This window comes from Epinephelus fuscoguttatus, linkage group LG3, assembly GCF_011397635.1.
Source record: "Epinephelus fuscoguttatus linkage group LG3, E.fuscoguttatus.final_Chr_v1".
NCBI lineage: Eukaryota > Metazoa > Chordata > Actinopteri > Perciformes > Serranidae > Epinephelus > Epinephelus fuscoguttatus.
This window is the reverse complement of record NC_064754.1, coordinates 11,634,214-11,655,398: the sequence shown is the minus strand read 5'-3', so window position 1 is coordinate 11,655,398 and position 21,185 is coordinate 11,634,214. Positions and strand designations below refer to the sequence as shown.

The 21,185-nt window shown below is 42.0% G+C and overlaps 1 protein-coding gene across 2 annotated transcripts in view; it reads right to left on the bottom strand.

Annotated features, from left to right (window-relative positions):
• The window catches only part of LOC125886115 (neuronal acetylcholine receptor subunit alpha-7-like), a 58,461-nt gene extending 49,422 nt beyond the window's left edge, over nucleotides 1–9,039 (bottom strand). Inside the window, exons 1-2 of one of the 2 annotated variants that reach the window (XM_049572063.1) lie at nucleotides 8,923–9,039; nucleotides 8,018–8,207 (exon numbers count right to left, since the gene is read on the bottom strand). In XM_049572063.1, coding sequence (XP_049428020.1) covers nucleotides 8,018–8,087 — 70 coding nt within the window. In that variant the 5' untranslated portion in view covers nucleotides 8,088–8,207; nucleotides 8,923–9,039. Of the gene's footprint in view, nucleotides 1–8,017; nucleotides 8,548–8,922 lie in introns of those variants that run through there. The other variant, XM_049572064.1, reaches the window with a different exon arrangement.
• Nucleotides 9,040–21,185: the final 12,146 nt, after the last annotated feature.

Here is a 21,185-nt window from a genome sequence, read left to right as displayed (position 1 = left end):
GCCCACATGAAAGAGTACTGTTCGCGGTGGAAACACTAAACGGACCTAGGGTCTAGGTACCATGTCAGAAGGGCTACTTTTGGTTCCAAAGGTACCATAGTGAAAGTGTTTGGTGGAAACGGCTTTGGACACAAAAACATGGGAAAATAGGGTCCAGGTCGTAAAATACAGAAGTTACTCTGTTACTTCTCACCTTCTCACCAGAGGTGTACTTCAGGTACTTTCAAAAAGCTTGAACATCTCTTATAACTTAACACAATTTAAGACATTTCAAGCTCAATGGGCAACCTCAATTTTCATACAAAACACCTGCATTCCTGCAGCCATATTTCCACTTCTATTCTCTCTCTTGCAACTCCCAGATTGCAACTGTTGTTCTTTTTTTCAATTTCCAGCAATAAACCCAGTGCTCACAGATTTGCTTCATGATCCACAACCTCAACAGATACACTGAACATACTAATACACTCAACGTGGCCTGAAGGCATTCATCAGTTTCAAATGGCTACCATATATCTCTCTCATCACATTAGTGACCCCTCATATTTCCATTTCAGAGCCCACTGGGGGCCCTCATTCGATCCTCAATCATTAAAGCTCACTTGTATTGTACAGAAATAAAAAGGCTGTCTTTTATTGCTGGGATGCTGCAGCAGTAGACACACAGGCAATTCACTTTATGAGTCGTTCACCCTTGAAAGGACTTGCTGCCTTCAAAATCATTTTTACAGACTTAGTGTCCATGGCGTGCTCATTTTTCCTGTCACACACAATGACACACACGGGTATAACAAATCATTGAGGAAAAAAAACCTGCCACAGGTTTGAAATCAAATATTACATGACACTGTTCAGTGAAATTCAATACTGTCCATTCTGTTGTGGATTTATTTGACTGAATGCAATTTTGGAGTAATGAATTTCATCTCAACAATTTCACTGCACGGTACTCCAGCAATTTAGTATGTCACTTCCATAAAGCTCAAGACCTTGGGGAACAATGGTCGAAATCGATAAATCGAGGGCAAGACATCGTGACTGTTGTTCCATAGGATGGGTCAGGCTCCAAAAAGACTGGAGCCTACATTTCCAGCGGGCAGGTGGATGGCTTCTTTTCATTAGACCTACATCCACATCGATGTGGACACCCAAACCAACTGCCATAAAAAGATGTCAGCATTGTATGTCTCTGCAAACTCTAAATGACTTGGGAAAAGATCATGCTTATGCTTAAAATAGCCAATTTTGGTGCCACCATTTCCAGCAATGTCTCAGTAAACAGCAACTACTTTTCATGTCACTATCCTTGGTGGAAAACAGCTACAAAACAGCTATGTTTGGTGGTTATAAAGCTGTAGGAAACAGCCTTGACTCATTAAAACACACCTGGTTCTGTTGTTTGTTGGTCTTGAACAGTGACCAACCTCCACCTCCCAGTGACAAAGTCAGCTCATGTGCAATGTCTTGTGTTTCTCTAATCAAAGTTTCATTATCAAAGTAAAAAAAAACATTCAGGTGAAACAGGTCCACAGAAACACCTGTGTATCTCTAAGTATCCCGGCTTTTCCTCCTTTTACTGAGCTATGTGATGTTATCTTTCTTTCTATGTATACTGAAATTACTCTCTCTACAAACTGTATATTTTTGATACACAAAGACACAGAAAGTGCTCATTTATTAGTTAATTCTACAATGCCTCAATATCTAGAGGAATGACTTATTTGGATCAATGATGTGATTCTAATAAAGCACACGCTGTAACATGTGCACATTCCCTAAAGGCCAAATGCAATGTTGTGTGTCTCTCTCAGTGTAAATATCAACGCATCAGCAAGTTAACAGTGTGACCTGCCATTAAAAGAACTATGGAACCAGTAAATGCTAGAGCATTAAGACACAAAGACAAACACTGATATGCAGCCAACATTAAATCCGAGCACATTTGAGCCATTTTGTTAAGCTGACCGCAGCAAAGTGTAACATGGCACACTCTTGAGTTCTCTGTAGGTCAGCAGTATAACCTAGTCACCAGAAGAAAATGATGTCATTGTACATTTGTTCCATGAATGAATTTTAACCATGAATTCATTACATCTATACATTTCACCTGTTGTAGTTTTTCTGGCAGCTTTTTAGCCACCAAACATGGGTGTTTTTTAGCAACCCCCTGCTGTTTTTCCACTGGAGATTGTGTAGCAGTTGTTTTTACAGAGAGATACAAAAAGCAGTTATATTAAGCCAAACAAGGATCTTTTCTAACCATCATAAAGTAGTTTTTGTGTCTAACCACACAGTAAGCTCAGCATTGTTGAAACATAAAGAAACATTAAGTTTCAATGTATAAATTACATAATAAGATACAAATGTAATGTATCCAGGGTTTGCAGAAACATACAGTGCTAACACTTTTTTGTGGAGATTGGGTTGAGTAGAGAGCACTGAGCAGCTGCAGAAAGTTTTACACCCCGGAGCAAAATCCTAATCTGGGCTTTTCCCAATTTAGTGTGCCCCATGTTGGAGCTTTACAGGGCCAGAAGACAACCCCTAACAGCTTGCTGCTCGCAGCAATATTAACAATATTAACACTAAGAAGGACATTAGTAGGACAGTGCCAGAGCGTAGTCAATGTTTAATTTCCCCAAGAGGCAAATTGGTCTCTAGAAAGTAGTCAGACAAACAGCACATGAAAAATACTGTAAATACACAATAAATAAAGGGAAAAAATGGACCATTGTCACCACAACCAACGCCAGGAAACCAGCTGTCTATATTTACAACAGGTGACTAACTTATAACTTGTTGCTAGTTGATAGCACAAAATCCCTGAGATAGTTTTAATTTTGTACAGGATGTAATGTGCCGTTTGCAGTATTCAGTGCGCTCTTGAAAGCTTTTCATATTGTTGTCGTACAGTAGCTTCCACATATCTACATATTGCTTTATACATAATTACATTGTCCTTGATGGATGTTCCTATCATTTTTCACACTAATGTTCCTGGTGCAAATTTTGTATTCTTCATATAATCATGTTAGAAGTGTTATTATAGTGCTCAACTCGGATGTTTCTCGCTTCAAGCTATGCACACTGTAGCTACAGAAAAGTACCAGTAAGCACCTTTTAGGGTCTTTGCTGCAATCCGATGAAGGAACTTACCGAAAACTAGATACCATTTAACTCAAGAACATGACAACACTTACAAGGACCTCGGAGACAGATTAAATATTGATTGACCTCAGGCACTGAACATTGAGGAGACTTGGCCAAGTTAAAAATCGAATCACATTAAAGCAGCTGGTTCACAGATAACGGTATGAGATCGATACATATCCAGAATCTGAGGGGCAAAAAAGTCAGTAGAACAGAATCGGATCAGGTCGACTTATTTTCCTCAAGACTATCAAACAAGGTCACTTTGTTAGTGAAAATATATTCCAAGGAGCATTTCCTCGGAGTACACACAAACATGATCTTACACGTACAGAAGTCTCATGCATCATGCAAGTTTTACTGGTTACATGTTTGCTTCAAATTTAAAAAGAACATTCCATTTATGCCATGGTTGTAAAGTTTACTTAAAGGTGTCAGCAAAACACATCTAGCAGACAGGGAGCAACATTAATTTCTTTGAAGGGATGTTTCTGGCCACCTGATGAATGTAAGTCCAATATTTAAGCTCCTTTTTATCTCTGTTTTTGGTCTCCACCAATTCCTGAGGGAAATATCTGACTTTTAAGCTGCTTAATGTTCTACTTTGTTCCCCCAGATAGATACTAAAGCCCTGTTTCCACCAAGCAGTCCGATGCAGTTCAGTTTGGTACACTTTTTCCCTTTCCACTGTTAAAAGTTGTGGATGGTACCAATGGAACCGTTCCGTACCGTCCCCATTTTTGGTCCCCCCTCTGTTGGGGTACCTAGCAAACAGATCTGGTACAAACTGGTGGAGCTAGAAACACTGCGGTCTGTTGATTGGTCAGTAGTGGACAGTCTCTCTGTTCAGGGCTGAGTTGTGGCTGGTTTTGAGGCTTATATAACCTCTGTTCATACCGTGGCAAGTCTTACATACATTAGTAAATTATAACTATTAAAATGAAACGATGTTTTGCTGCTTCTCACAGCAGCTGTAGTCTGAGAAAAAAAAATAACTTTTAAGTTGGAACGCTGACTTGTAATATACTCAATACATGACTTGATGATGTGAATCCATCAGCACACCTTAAACTTCAATATGACAACTATGACCATTAGTTTTCATTGTCTCTCTTGAATGACGTTCAAGATGTTGATCTTCAAGTGTTTGAAAATATATAGTACTGCATATATTTTAATCCTCACTTGGAGAAAAAAATAAGCATAGCAGAGCATTGCTCCTGTGGCCTACAGCAACACTAAACCCCTGCGCTTGCCTGGAAGGACTAAATGCACAGACCTGCTATTTTCAAATATCCCATTGAGAGAGGCTCTCACTGCAGCCTGTTCTATTTAGTTCCAAAAATGTTGGCGTGCAACCATGTTCTGTGGACAAAATACGAGGTGCAGACTTCTATCTGCGTCACCAGTGATGAGGAAATACAGCGAGTACTGGATGGAGCAGTGAGTGACAACAACCCCGCCCACATGTTTGCAGTGGAAACCCTATATGGACCTAGAGTCCAAGTACCATGTCTAAAGGTTTACATTTGGTTCCAAAGGTACCATACCGAAAGTGCTGGGAGGAAACGGGGCTTATCTTCATCTGTGCTGAGGAGGTGGTGTACAGTGGGCTTATGAAAGCTGTTTTGTTAAAAGTAACTCCCTGCAAATGAGGTTGAAGAGAATGGTGAGACTGAAGCAAAACAGTTAAGTTACAGGCCCAGAAGACCAAAACAATTAGCTGAAAGATGATAAACCATTACGTGGAGCTAAGGGAAACTGCAGAGTGGAGTGATATTTATTTGTTAGTCACTTTGAGAAAGCCCTTACATTTTTCCCATAATTCATTTAAAAAATGTGATTATTGTGTCCATTATTTCATGCAAAACTCTTTTAATCTTCACCATCTAACACTGGCCATAAAACCTGTATGAAGGACAACACAAAATGCTAAAGAACCAAATGAAGCTTTGCACAAGTTCAATCAGGAAGACTTTCTTTATGCTTTATTCATTCACAGTTCTCTCTCTATCCCACTTCCACTGCTTCCACCAATCAGCTGATTATGGCCGTTTGTTCTCCTACTTCGCCAATCAAACTTTACTGCAGTCTCTTTCAGCCATTCATGTTGCTACTGTCAAACTTTAAATCTGTTCTACTTTCTGATCCTGTCAGCTGCATTTTAGGCAGAATCGTCACAGTCATTTCCACTGCATTCACCCCCACTCACTTTATCCAGAGCCCAGGACAAGCTCATCAAAAGATCCTCTACTCCTTCTTCATCTCATCTCATCACCACAGACAGTATCGCCACAGGGGGCGTTCCCTAATCTACTGCCTCTTTACAACCCTCTTGAAATACATGACACCAGGATGGGGTCTTATAGCAAATGTAAATATTCTTTTCTCTCAGACCGAGTCTCTCCTGATTGAAATTGTCATCTGGGTATGTGGGTGACATGGGTAATTGAGGCTGTTGAATAAACAGTGAAAAACTACAACTAATCAGCAACCATAGAGAAGGACTTTCCAGTTTTATTGTAATTTAAAAGTATAAGTATATTATAGTCAAGTGTTTACTTTTTTAAAGAGTAAGAGCTCTCACTAGCAACCACTGTTGTAAACATCTGTGGCAAGCCAAGTGCAAAGTCATCTAATCACATGTTCAGTGAGCAGACAGCAAGGTTGTGTCCACAACTACATTTGACACACTGAGAAGCTAATTAGAGGGACTGTGTCTGAAACAGAAGGTGGACATAAAAATACAAACAGCTAATTATGTGAACAAGGAATATGTCACCCTGTACTTTTAGCATGTGTGTAGTGGGACACTCAATGAGGAGAGCCTTCACTTCATTGAGGGATACAAGAGATGCTCTGCACTCCAGTTTGATGGTGGTTGGAGATGTAAAGAGAAACATCTGACTTCATTTTGGGGTCCATGGGACTGCTCTTAAATTTATTTCGCAAAGTGCCATCACCTTGTTGTCATATAGGAACAAGTACACCTGCTATGGCAGCCATTCTGATCATGCAGAGCACCTTTCTGCTGAGTTACTTCATTTGTATTCTTCAACACTCTCACACCTTTCATTTTCTCATCCTGTTAGGGGTTGCAGCTAACATTAGCGGAGAGGCTGGGTACACCCTGGACAAAGGATAGACCGATACATCGGCCGGCCGATACATCGGGCCGATATTTGAATTTTTTACTTGTATCGACATCGGCCGATACGTGCGTGGGTTCGCGGATTTATTTTTCCCTGGCATGATTTACAGACAGGCATCCATGGGCAGCTCTGTGTTGCCGGAAGACCCTGCAGCGCACATGCAGCGAATCCTACTGTGTACAGTAGTTGTTGTTTTATTTATGCTTCAGCTTAAATATTTGTTTATTTTATAAAGACATTACTGGAAGATTTAAGAGCACTGAACTCTTTTTTTTATTTGAATGTCTAATAATAATAATAATAAAAATAATATTCTACCTGTTCTACCTCAACTTTCCATCTTGTTTTAGTATTTTTTACTGTTCAATAAATGTTTCTTATTTTAAACTTGAGACCTGTAATATTTGTTATCATTGTGTCATTTTTTTGATGTAAATTGAGGGAGCAAAAGCAGTATCGGCCCCAAATATTGGCTCAAGAAAATCGGCAGTCCATAATCGGTCATCAGCTAAGGGTGATGGAAAAAAATCGGTATCGGCATCGGCCCTAAAAAATCCATATCGGTCTATCCCTACCCTGGACAGGTTCAAACTATCACAGGGCTCACACATACAGAGACAGAGACAGACAACCTACTGGCAATTTTGAGTCAGCAATTAACCTGCATGTCTTTGGAAGCCAGACTACACGGAGAAAGCCCACACTGACATGGGGAGAACATGCAAACTCCACACAGAAGGGCCCCCCACCCTGGGGTTCGAACCCCTTACCCAGGATTCAATCCAGGAACCCTCTTGCTGTGAGGCGACAATGCTAACCACTGCACCACCATCCCACCTGTTGGGACACTTTGTGAGGCCACATGCACAGAGAGGAGCCTCACCTGTGTGCGTGTTGAACCTTTAAGGAAACAGAGGATATGTGACGTGTCTGTGTCAAGACCTCTGTTTTCCTCTCTCTCTTGTTCAGTCAAACAGAGCAAAGGCACCAGAAAAAACCGTATAGGACCCATCAGGAAAACATGATTGCATGACCTGTAGTATATTTAAAAAAAAAGCATACATCTACAAACTCTAGAATTTAAACCAGGGATTCAAATATATTACAGAGATTTATCCTCCTCTGAGGGTCCTCTAGCTCTGCTCCAATGTAGTCACGCATTGAACAATCCTTTAGCTGCAGATTACACTGAAGGGATGAACGGCCCCAATGGGCTTCGTGCATCATCGCCGGGACGCCCATTCTGGGCCAGATGTTGTCGGGCTATTAGAGAAAGCTCAACCGCGTGCGCGCACACAAACACACTGCTACAAGCGTGCAAATATAATATTACAATGATTTATTAAACTGTGATCTTGAGGGATTCAGCAGCCTTTACGCATACTATAACGCAAATATAAAGTGTTGAAACAGACGAAAGAAGGTGAAGCTCTCCTTTAAATTGCATTTCTAAATGAATGTTAAATATTTTTCTTAAGATCCATTCCTACTTCTCTTGACAGTTGTGGATACAGATGCTCCTGTCACGCCAGATGCGCACGAACTAAGCCCAAGTGCCTGAACTGCAGCTCTCATCTGTCTGACAAATGCTGATGGAAATGACGCTCAAATGACAAAATGTCAAAGATAAAAGGTGCCTGGCTGCATCTTTTTCCCCTGCTCTCTGCATCCTCTGACAGACAGACAACAGACGGAAGGCTCCATCAGTGACCCACCTTGACAGCAGAACATCGCCCACAGGTAAAATCCAATCAATACAGATCCAGTACACTTCCGAGGCTCCATGGCAGCGGCGGAGCACAACTCCCTCTGTAGCCCGCTGGGGATGTCAAACTTCGAGGGAGCGCAGCTTTGTCAGACTGCTGGTGCTGCGCTCTCTGTCTCTCTCCCTCTCTCGCTCACTCACTCACACACACACACACAATGTTAGTCTCCTTGTCGAGTCGACGAGCCGACCGTCACCTCAAAAGTCACTTTGGATCCCGCTGTCCCCCCTTCTCTCTGAGCTCAGCTGTATTTTTATATCAAACATCTCGAGCTTGTCTTCTGCGTCTTTCCTGTCGTAACCGTGTGCGCTGATGATGACAGCCACCTGTCCGGTGGGTGCTTCTGCGCAATGCCGTCAACTTCGTCAAGGTTTGTCCCCTCCAGTCATTTCGGGCTCATCCTCATTAGCTTTATGGGTGATGACTGAGGAGAGATGTGCACGCACGCAGGAATTCCCAACAGAGGGCGACTTCGGAAAACTTTTTTTTTTTCCCACTCAAGCAAATGTTTAATTTGTTTAGTGGGTGCTGAGTACAGTTGATCAGCAGAATTTGCAGGTATCCCTGTATTTTTTCCCTGGATAAAGTGATCATCTGTCACTGTGCTCCTTTTCTCCTACAGGCGGGAAGACTGACTCTAATGCAACTGAGCGACAATAATGAACTTCCCTAAAAAGGTGCACAAATTAAGTTCAGTAATTTGTCTGTAAAGGGAGTATTGTCCCCTCTCCTTTCCCCCTCCTTTCAACCTGTTGTCACACTTAAAGCCTTGTCCTCCTCAGTACCTGTACGCCAGGTGTGGCTCAGTACTGGCCTGCGCCCTGATTTCTGGGCGGAGCTGGCGGAACTATTACCTGGGCAGGTGCTTGCTGCTCAGTTTGGCGATCTTGTCTCTTCCTGGAGCTTGGTGTCTTTGTTTGGCGCGGTCCACAGTTTGGCCTAAGCAGTGTGGCTGGCGGAGCACTGTGTTTCTTCTGAACTTCTCAAGCTGTGAGTTGTGCCTTCTCGCTGCTTGTTTTAATAGGTTTAGGCACAAAAACACTTGGCTAGTGGTGGCACTATTCTGGCAGGAAACGCATGTCTTGGTAAAAAAAAGACAGCTACCTTTTGTGGCACTGTCCCGGCAGGAAATGAAGCGATGGGTCGCTAAAAGCTGGTTTTGTTATGTGGTGGTCTGCAGCTTGGCAGGTTTCTTGCCCAAGTCAAGGTCAACTCATATACAACGTCACTTTACAAACAATTATATGTGGTTTGCAGACACTTACAATGCCAATATTTTGTTCTGGTAACTGGGTTAATGTCAGCCACTTTTACACAGTGCACTCCTTTCTCACTCTCCTGTTTATCCTCATAATGGTGTTCCTCCTCCTCCCTCTTTTCATTGTCATCTTTCCTCATCCCCCCTATTGTTTTTCCCCTCCAGTCTCCATAATCTATGCCTTCTCACTGTCAAGGGCATTAACTGTAACATCCACAACTCTCTCCAGTTATCCTCTCTTCCAGTCCAGTTATTAACTCGTGTTTTCTACGAGCTATAGAAACGTGTCTCAAGGTAGGTGTTGGACCCACCCATTGCTTTAAAATCAAACAGAATTTCCGGGAATGTATTTAGAGAAGGTGAGGTAGATGTTTACGTACACATGAAGGAAGTTCCTACTCATTAATGGTAGTTTGTGGATATATTAAACAATGATATATCCAAACGTGGAAGCCCATACAATTCAGTACAAAGTGCTCACTCAGCAAAAGAAAATTGGTCTGCCTGCTAATCATGTGCCCATGACTCATGTGCATTAATGTCTTTCTCTGGCCAAGCTGCCTGTTGTATACTGCACATGGCCCATGAGCAGATTATACAACCCAGTCACCAGAAAAAAATGTTGGCATTGTACTTTTTTGCAAAACATGGACATTTGCAAATTAGTATGTAGTGGATACATTTAATATTTAATAATGCTGAGGTTAACGTGCGTTTAGATTTAGGCACAAAAATCCTTTTATGATTTGGTAAAGATCATGTTATGGCTTAAAAAACACACTTCTGGTGGAATAATCCCAGAGAAAATGCAGTAATGTCTGGGTAAAAAAAAAAACAGTTGTTTTTGTGGAACTATCTCAACTAGAAAAACAGCAACAGGTTGATTAAAATCACCCATATTTGGTGCATAAAAAGCCACTGGAAACACAGCAATGACTTGCTAAATCACAACTAGTTTTGTTGTTAGTTTGTCTCAGAAAGTAGCCTTAAGCTTGGCAGATGTCTCACCTAGTGGCACGCCATCCACCTTCACCGTTGCCCTCTCACTTTACATTTGTTCATATGATATGTTTGAAACGTGCAAATGTTATGTGTTTGTGGTTTGCAGAAATGTACAAAGCCAGTTTGCCTCTTCAGTAGTAGGGTTAGCTTTCAAATCAGAAATATTGGCTGCTGTACTGTACATTTCATAACAAGGACATTATGTGTTGCTACTTTCAGTTACAAGCATTTGCGCAGCAGTGGCGCAGATGATGAATTAAGTCATAAATAGATTCATGTTAGCACGCACCACTGAACGCATCTTTAATCAGCTTGGCAGCCGTCCAGTGTGGTGAATTTTGGTGCATGTGGCCAGTTGTTAAAGCATATTGCGTCCTATAATTACCTCTAACGAGACAGCCTGAGCTTCAGTGTGGTGCGGTAAGGGAAACACCTTCAGGGCAGCACCCTTTACACTGCAGTGACATGAAATGGAGTATTATTGTGTGTGAGCAGGTGTGTGTGGGAGTCAGTGTTCGGCCTCATTAGCTTGTATGGAGACATTTAAAGTTGTCAGTTGGTGTGATGCACCTATGATGTGTCCTGCTCTATTAATTGCTCATTTATGGCAACCCTGTCATCTTTGCATCATTGTCTTAATGTTCTTTTCTTTCCCTTTGTCTTCCTCTTCGTCAACTATCACATACTCTCACTTCCTCTAGTTTTCTCTTTTGTTTTACCCACTACCCATCTGCCATGCACACTGATTCATTGTTGATCATACTGTCTGTTCACTCTCCTCCTCCTCAACCGTCCATCTCTCGTTCCCCCCCCCTCCGTTTCCTGTCTCACTTCTCCGTTCTGTGCTCTTGCAGTTTGAGCATCAGATGCAGTGATGTCCTCAGACCATTATGAGAGCGCCCGCAGCCCTTCTGTAGCCCTCACTATCTATCACCCTCCCGCTCCCTCTCCCATCCGCTTTAGCCCCAGTGTGGAAAGCCCCCACCTCCCCTCCTTGTCTTTCTGTCTCCCTCTGGCTTCAGTCTGGACACAGTGCTGCACATGTATGTACACTGCCATCAGCTCACATTAAGTAAATGTCCTTTTGGCTGAGTCTGCAGGGATTTGAGTTGGTCCTGTGTGTGAGTGTGTGTGTATTTGTGAGTATGGGTTTATATGTGTGTTTATGTATGTGCACCTGTTTATTTACGTGCTGTATATGTGTGTTGTCTCTTCTAGTCCAACTGGAAGAGCCCCTCCCTCCCTCCCTTTACAGCACACATCACATTAACATATACACAGCACATAGTAGCCCCGAGCCCATGCCATAAATATCATAAACAACATCATCAAGCATGGTTGGACATGTGGTTCGTGCTGGCGCTTATGCCATTGCATATGTCTCAGCTTACTTCACCATGCTAAATCTAAATGCACTGTACATATGGGAAGAGAAAGGGCTTGAAATCTTGAAGAAATTATAATTATCACCTAAATGTGCAGCCCCCCTCGGCTTTATGGAGCTATAGTACCGCAAGGTTCGATTTTAGGTCCAATTTTATTTTCCATCTATATGCTTCCTCTTGGCCAAATCATTCAGCAACACAACATTTCTTTTCATTGCTATGCAGACGACACACAGATATACCTTCCCCTGAGACCCGGTGACCCAAGAAGCCTAGCTGCTGCTGTAGATTGTCTAACCGATGTCAACTGTTGGATGGCACAAAATTTCCTTCAACTCAACAATTCAAAAACAGAAATCATACTGTTCAGCCCCCCTAATCAAAAAACCCCATCAGTCTTGGTCCCCTTTCTATCTACATGAAGCCCACTGTCAGAAATCTAGGAGTACTGTTCGATTCAGACCTAAGTTTCAAACCACACATTAAAAAAGTTGTCCAGTCCTGCTTTCTCCCAATTAGAACCATTTCTAGAGTTAAGCCAATGCTCTACTTGAAAAAAATCATCCACGCTTTAATTTTCTCCAGATTAGATTACTGCAGCTCCCTCCTTTCCGGCATCACCCAAAAATCCCTCTCTTGCCTCCAACTAGTTCAGAACGCAGCAGCTAGGCTTCTTACTGGTTTTAACAGACAACATCACATCACCCCGATTCTGCTTCTCTCCATTGGCTCCCTGTTCGTTTTAGAATTGATTTTAAGATTTTACTGATCACTTTTAAAGCACGTCTGGGTCTGGCTCCAAGCTACATACAGGGCCATCGCAGGACAGGCAAACTAGGCAATTGCCTAGGGCCCCCAGCTGGAAGGGGGCCCCCAGAGACGACTGACATTGGTCCATATCAATGACAATATGATGGAACCCCTATAGACACTGCAACAACGACAACACCTACTAGCTCTGTCTCTTTTCACGCATCACACAAATTGAGACCATGTCCCGCATGATTGGTTGCCACCCGTGCATTGTTGGAGTACTGTAGTACTACGGTACCTCACAGTACCACTACTGTGGGATAAGTTCAAAGTCCAATCGCAAGAGGGTGAGTGTCCATGCGCCGTCCAATAACGGCACGCGCTGGCCACCTGGCACTCAATATGCTGCTGCAGTGCTTTGTATCCAGTGACATTTCAGGTATTAGCTGAGCTATTGAGTACCTTTAAGCAGTGAAAGTTACTATTTATTTCTTTTTACTTGTAGGTTAGATTTGTTTATATGCTACAGTGATTTGTTTTCCACAGAGCTCTACTGTGCAAGTATTTTACTCGCATTTGTGACTAAAAATAGTTTTGCGCAAGCAAAACAAATCATTCAGGAGCACGCTGTGCGAGTACAGATTTCAACCAGCAGCAGAAACTAAAGGCGAATCCTGCCGGTTGTGGGTTGAACGGTTGTCACAGATGCCATATTCCTGTCAAACACAGCGCAAGATAAGGGCTTACTGGCGACGGAGAAGTCCGGCTCCAGGTCCAATAATTTCCTCTTTGTTGATTTCATGACTGCCCAGAAATACCTGAACAGCCGAGCAGTGGCAGCACACAGGTATGTGGTGTGTCAGAGGAGGAACAAGCCGTTCACATTTCTCTTTTTGTGACAGGTAATGGTCCACAAACCTCACCGCACTATAGGGACTGTTCTTTACTTGTGAAGGGACTGTTCTTTACTTGTCAGGGGAGGAGGGTGGCTGGTTGATTTTTATTTCATTTATTTATTTTATTTCAATCCCCCCTATGTTAATCACTTATTGATGCTGTTTTTGAAGTATGAATGAGTCAATAAGTAATTTATTCCTTTGAAATATCATTGATGTATTATAGAAAAGTGATTTATCTTTTTATAAATGACAAAAGGCACATCATCAAGGCAATTTTTGCTGTGGTATCGTGATACTACTCAGAACCGTGACACTTTCACTGGTATTGTACCGTGGGTCCCAATTTTGGCGGGGCGGGGGGGGGGGCCTCCAAGGTGCCTCTTGCCTGGGGCCCCCAGAGTGTCTTGAAACAGCCCTGGCTACAAAACTGATATGCTGACCCCGAGCCAGCCCGCAGCCTTTGATCCTCAGGTGGGGCCCTTCCGGCTGTTCCAAAGTCGAGGCTTAAATCTAAAGGTGACCGTGCTTTTGCCATCAGGGCCCCTCAACTTTGGAACGACCTGCCTGAGGTGAATCACTTCTTAAAACCCATTTCTACAGACTTGCTTTTATGTAATGTTGTCTTTCTATTGTCTTTTAATCATTTTATCATCTCTTTATTGTTTTTCTTCGTCTTCGGCCGCCGTCTTCTTAAGGTCAGATCTGTTATTGTTTTCTGTATCATGTCTTTGCTTTGCATTGCACTGCTTTTGCTTTGTTTGTCAAAGCACTTTGTAAACTCTGTTTTTAAAGGTGCTATATAAATAAAGATATTATTATTATTATTATTATTATTATTATTATTATTATTACAGTAAGTTTTATCTCACTGTTTAGCTGTCTAGGTTACAACATTACGGTTATGGTTTACTTTAACTGCTCTTCTAGAGTATGTTTTTGGGTTGCAGCAGGAAACTGTTCTCAACAAGACAGTTCTAAAAACTCTCTGTGCTAGTTGGTGAACATAGTGGAGCATTTAGCAGCTAAAGAGACAATCTATTATCTGCAGGAGTTAGTGGAGATCATAAACTGTGTAATTAAGACAGATGACATGACAGCTCCCCAAAAGTGAAGCCAAAATATCTTGATCGCCTCCTGGTGGCTGGCTGCCGTATAGGTCCTAAAACCCACCTCTTGGGGCCCATGAGAAAATGGGCCAAAGATGATTTTTATCATTTTAGGTAGTTTTTGTCACGCTGATGTATGGTCATGTGTTCATTTTCACGTTGTTACCAGCTGTATTCCAAACTGATGCTGTCCGCTGGCTTTTACATCCACCAGACACAAAGCAACATGAGCATTAATTTGGAGTTGTTTCTCTGGCAAAACAACAAGCGTAGTTAATAGTTTATAGAGTGCATAAATGAAAATGTGCTGCATGGGTGTTGTAAGAAAACAAAAAGGTATGATGAGGAGGTCTACCATCACCCGACTGGCTGCTCTGTTTTATATGTGCATGCAGCACACTGGACCCAGGTGTGTCCCATGAGGCTGATTGTGCCCAATCAAGGTCTGCAGCCCTGGAATGCAATAACACAGATACAGCAAGGTACCAAACAGAGGGGCTGTCACAGTAGTATACACTGAGTTTGTCAGTTTTTCTGTAAGGGCAGATGCGTGCAGCAACTGGAAATGTTGTTGATGAGAGCGGTGAGAGTGAACTGGAATAGTAAAGTTATCTTACTTTAAAGTTAAGATTACTTTTTCCAAAACCCAAAAGGTTGAGCTGGGAGATGCTGAAATGCTCTGTAGAGCTGAGGGGAACTGCAGAGTTAGGTGATGATTCTCTGTTGATTGGTTTTACAACACTTCTTACATTCCTCATAGTCATAATTTTTCTGTCCTTTTTAAAAAGTATAAATGTATTGATTAATATGTGCTTTAAATCCAGAAATGAAGCCTTGAAATCCACCCTGCTCTAATGCAAAATGTAAACATGGCAATTACCATATCGAACAGAAATATTTATTCACAAATATTAGGAGATGTGTCTTAAAATCCATAACCTTTAATACATCAGTGCATCCCTCAAAGGAGTGCAAGCGCTAATCCTTCTCTTTGCCTATTCAGCCTCATTATCTATTTCTTTACTTTTATTTCTCTTGTTTCTAAGTGAGTGAACAACATTAACCAAAAAAAATTTCACTCAGACTGTCTACTCTTATGACAGAAGATGTAAAAGTTAAAGGTCATGATTAAATCAGGCTGTTTTCCTCGAAAGGCAATATCACACCTTAAGATGAGATCAGCAAGGTGAGCAACAGAACATGTTTTGCGGCACCTACAACGACCTTTTCACAGGGCCATAGTGCTGCTGGCAGTTTGAGTCATGTAGTCAGAAAGTGACGAGCACACACACACACACAACACACACACACACACACACACACACACACACACACACACACACACACACACACACACACACAGTTTGCCTATGTGACGTTATAAGGGGTAGCACAGGTGAGATACAGTCATCTTACTGCTTTGGTCCCTGGCAGTTCAATCAGTAACTGGATGCATGATCAGCTCTCTCCCAGAGCTGCTTGCGGCCACAGACCCTACCCGTATTTTCCCCATGATGTACAACCTTGGGTTGCTTCATTAACAATGTATGTGAGGCTGACCTTGTGGCAAATGTGTGTTTCAGTCTTTCCAGATGAGCTTCAATTCACAGCAGTGATAACAGATGTGAAGCAGAAAATTGAGACTTTCCATAAACCAAAAAAATCCCCAGAGTGCTCCCATAATCACCTTTTCAATCTCTTCTTGTTCATAGCAACTGGAGCTGTACAGAAGCATCGCAGAAAATAAATATGCACATCCCAAGTCAATACTACAGGTAAATAAAGGCAACACCGTATATTCTCTGCATGTTCCTCAGAATGAGCCTTTACTACAGCTTTAAATTGCAGCATCAACACATAAATGCAGGTCAGCTTTGATTCAGACTGTACAGGACTGAGCTTAGTAAATAATTTTCACACAGATGGATCAGATTGCCCTCTGGCATAAGGCAAATACTACAACTCAGTCAAAAGCTCCATGAATTTAAAAGAAGTGCATTTGTAGACTCCATACAGAGTATTGCTGGTCCCCAAATATATACTGACAGTTTGTATAACATCTTATAAACACTTTTACAACACTTCTTAATAGTAATCTCATGCTAGCTGCATGGCTCTATCAGTGTTGCCTCTCCTGTCAGTCCACCACTTTGGTCCAGACTGAAGTACTTGACGAACTATTGGTTTGTCAAGAAAGTTTGTACAGACCAGTACTGTAATCTACGTGATATGCAGGTATACACCGTATACCCACTAAAACAAGCGCCAGGATTTCAGTGTACCCACCTAAAAAATCCGCAAAGACACGTAACATCTTCAACTTCCACTTCAGCTATTTGTTTTTTGCAAATACAAGGTCAAGGGATGTGACAGCAAACTGAACAAACACTGCAAGACATGCAGAGAGACACTTATCATCCGTCCTCGGCCTCAGCTGGGCTCAGTGCACAGCGGGTGCATAGCAAGTGTGTGATAGAACGAGAGACAGTGGATACACTGAGATCAGACAGGAGTTGGTATTCAGAATTTCATCTATCCCAGCATATGAAACACATAATCATATTGTTTTAATAGATGAAGTGAGCAATATTTTAGAAATAACTTAGCAATAAACATACAATCCAATAAAGCAGATCCTCCTGAAAACAACAACAACAAGATAAGATATGCAGCATGTCCAGATACATAACAATATGAACAAGTCTTCCTGGCTGTAAATGTCCTTGGCTTTTAAGTCTTTGTGTTACTTACAAAAAAAATTGTTTCAGGAGGTTTTATACTCAGTCTTTTGAATGCCTTCATTTGAATGTATGTACTGTATTAAACAAGTCCTCCAACCCATACGACTACATTCGTTGTCTCTACCTTCTAATACAATCTCCAGGAATGTTTCCCTAATCAGTGTCCCTACCTATAGTAGCCGTTCCAACATACCAACGTTCCGAGGCCACGTAGACTGCAAGGTGTCTCGGTTTCAACTCGTGTTCCTGTCCCTTTTCTGAAGATCCACAGTACTCACATAAGGCAGGGAAAAAGTTGGAAGAGATTGATTGAGAATACAAAAAGACAAAATACGGCAGGTCAAGTTCTTCCAAAATTACAACTTTTACGGTCCACTACCAACTTGATGATCTATTTATATATATTCTTACTGTATTACCTGCTACTACACACTTTAATACTGCATACCATGGTCAAAAACGTATTACAATCCAAACTAACACAGACTTCATGTCGTCTTACGCGACAATCTCCTCTCCTCTCCTGCCCTCTAAACTGCCTCACAGCACCATACCTGGTGCAAATAACTTATGTCTGTAATCTAACACAAATATGAAGTAGATCTAAACATAACCTTAGCATAGTCCATTGCTATAGCCTATTCAAAATATACAGAAACTGCTGTGAACTTGAATATCAACAGAATCTATACCATATGTCATATCAACACAGATGTCCTTACCAAATATGTGCTTAAGTGGCACTTACTCCCCCGGTTAGGTTAGGTTTAGGCAAAGAATCATAGTTTATGTTAAAATGAGTACATTTGTTAAGTCATGTATGACTTTTGATTTTACACGGGACACAAACAGTGGCCCCCTGGGTCAAAGTCTTGTGTTTGTTTGACCCTTCAATCCACCCCAACCTCCTTCCATTGTAGACGTTGCTCCACTTTGTATGACGTCATCTGGCTGCCTCCTTTGTTCAAGTCATAATTACTACGGCCACTAGAGGTCGCAGTCTAATAAACATAAACATGGGCCCTAATAAGCTGCTCACACAAATGACCCATGGGATTGTTTTTTGGACAGTCTCACTGTATGTGTCTCACTGTATGTGTTATATAATAGGCTGTACTCCCTGACTTTTTATCTTTTCTTAAATTTGGGATTTTAAAGTTTCCACTTCTTTGCAGTCATGACCAAAGACTTTCAAAACTGAAGACAATTCAGCCTCAACTGTGTTTAGTTGAGTGTGTTTAGTGCTAATTAGTAAATAGCTGCTAATTACCTGCTAAACATCAGCATCTTAGCCTAAATCACTTCTGTGCCTTACCAGGTCAAAGCCTGACAGTACTGCCGCTGTAAAGCACCATATTAAAATGTATTTCTTGATATACTTATCAAAATTAGGGAAAGTTAAAGTTAAATAATAGGATTTTTATTAAGACAAAGGTAAGATTTTAGTATTGGTCCAGCTAAGTTTAATGTAAAAAAAAAAATGGGTCAGGTTCACGGCTTTGTGCTCTTTTGATACAAATAACTCCTTTTTGTGCAATTTAACAGCATTAAATTATGAATTTCACAGCAGCACTAGAGAATCTGAGTACATGAAATATGTTTTTGCTGGTTCTCTCCAAAATATTTTGGGTGTCTCACATACAGTATGCACACAGGTTTTTCTTCAATCCAAAGACCCGAAAGCTTGTCTATTTGTATGGAATCCTGAGGGGCTCACACCCTCCTCTGTCACAGTCTGTCTGTGTCACACACACACGCACACACACACACGCACGCACACACACACACACACACACACACACACACACACACTGTGCCCTTCGCGTGCACTCTCATTCTGTCTCACTTGAACACAGACACACCTATACACACACGAACACACACACACACACACACACACACGAACACACACACACACACACACACACCTGTCTGTCTGAGTCAGATCTGTAGCTGTGAATAATAGAAGAGTAGGCTGAGGTCAGACTGTTCAAGTGCAGGGGAAACGGGAGAGGCTCTCACTTAAGCATGCCAGCCGTTTTTAATAAGTCAGAGAACAAACTCATGTCTCCCCAAAACTAGGCCAAAGCACACAACGCCGTGATACCACCGGGGACTGCCACTGCCACTTGTGACAATATTTGGTGGGGGACAAAAGCCTGAAGGCTAAACAAGAAAGTAACAGCAGCTAATAACCGGAAGGTTGGCGGTTCGGATAGACAGTCTCAGCCAGCTGGGAAAATAAGTGCGGGGGAAATGAATGAGCCACTGTCTCCTCTTGTAATTACTACTGATGATGTGCCCTTGAGCAAAGCAGACAAGGTGGGGAGGCTTGAGTAGAGCTGATAAGAATAAGAGGGGCGACAGGATAATGCCATGTGACTTACAATACCTCACTATAAATTGACATTATAATCTTAAAGAAATAATGTGTGTTGTATGTAATTCCAATGTACATGTTCTTGTTCTGCAGTGCCCTCTCCCTGTACAGCATGCCTGCACTGCTCTGTTAGAAACTGGTATACTCTGATCAATATTAGATGACTGTAACCTTGTCCTATTCAGCTTATCATCCAAGCTGATGCAGAGAATGAAGATTTTTCATTAGTGTTAGAACATGGTCATGAAAATGTCAGATTGTCCAAATATTGGGTTGTACCATGGTACCCTGATTAATATTTAATCTTTATCCTGTTATCGTCTTGTTTGTGTTCACACATACCATATTTGATTTGTTTTTTGATTTATTATCATGTCATTATTTCAGTGAAGCAGGTTTTGAAGCAAAACCAGCTGTTTTCATGGCAGAAAAAGGTGTTTGCTGCCATTTAGTGGTGATATAGTGTCACTACAGCTCAACACGCAGTCTAATTGGTCCGCTGCATCTAGTCCAAAATTAAGCACAGTGATTCACATCCTTGGGTGGTTGCATCACAGGGGGCACTTCTGCTTTTGCTGTGGGTATGTGGAAAGATTGTCAGGTAGCTTATGATCTTATTTAAAGCATATATCCACACACTAAGTCAGCTCTAACACCTGAACACTGTATGTTGCTGTTATGAAAGACGGTGTGAAATCTAGTTAGCAAGCAAGCACAGCAACAGGGCCAGATTAACCCTCTGGGGGACCCAGGTGCAAAAATGAGATATGAGCCCCTATTGATCCCTGTTTCTCCCACCCTCTTTGAATTGCGTATGTAATACTACATAGGCTATTAAAAAAATCAGTGGATTACTCCCTCTGGATGGGGAGTGAGTTACTGCTCCAAGCAAAGGAGTGTCTTGTTCATGAGTGAGGGTAAAATGGTGTGCAAGATGGAGAGGCAGATTGGTGCAGTGTCAGTAGTGATGCAGGTGCTGTGTTGGTCCGTGGTGAAGAATGAGCTGAGCTGGAAGGTAAAAGTCATGAGCTTTGGGTAGTGATCAAAACAGTGAGACTGCAGATATAAGCGTTCCTCTTATGGGTGGCTTGGTTCAGCCTGAGAGATAGGGTGAGGAGCTCAGACGTCCAGAGGGAGCTCAGAGTAGAGCTCCTGCTGCTTTGCATCAAAAGGGGTCAGTTGAGGGGGTTTGGGCATCTCATTAAGATGCCTCCTGGGCACCTCCCATTAAAGGTTCTCCGGTCACGTCCACTTGGGCCAGAACACACTGGAGGGATTATGTATCGCAGCTGGCCTGGGAACACCTTGAGATCCCCCAGGAGTAGCTAAAAAAAGTTGCTGGGGGGAGGGACGTCTGGGATCGCTTGCTTAGCCTGCTGTCCCTGAGATCCTGCCCCAGATGAGCTGAAGATGAATGGGTGGATGGATGTATAAATGGTTAGCAATTAGCAAGTAGTTTGTGGCACATACATTCAGAAATATGCACCATGTAAGCTGCAACATGTTAGCACAACCCTCTACAAAATGGGACCACATGCTTGCATTACAATGCAGGTGTCACCTTAAACATTTTATTTATTTGTGGTGCAAAAC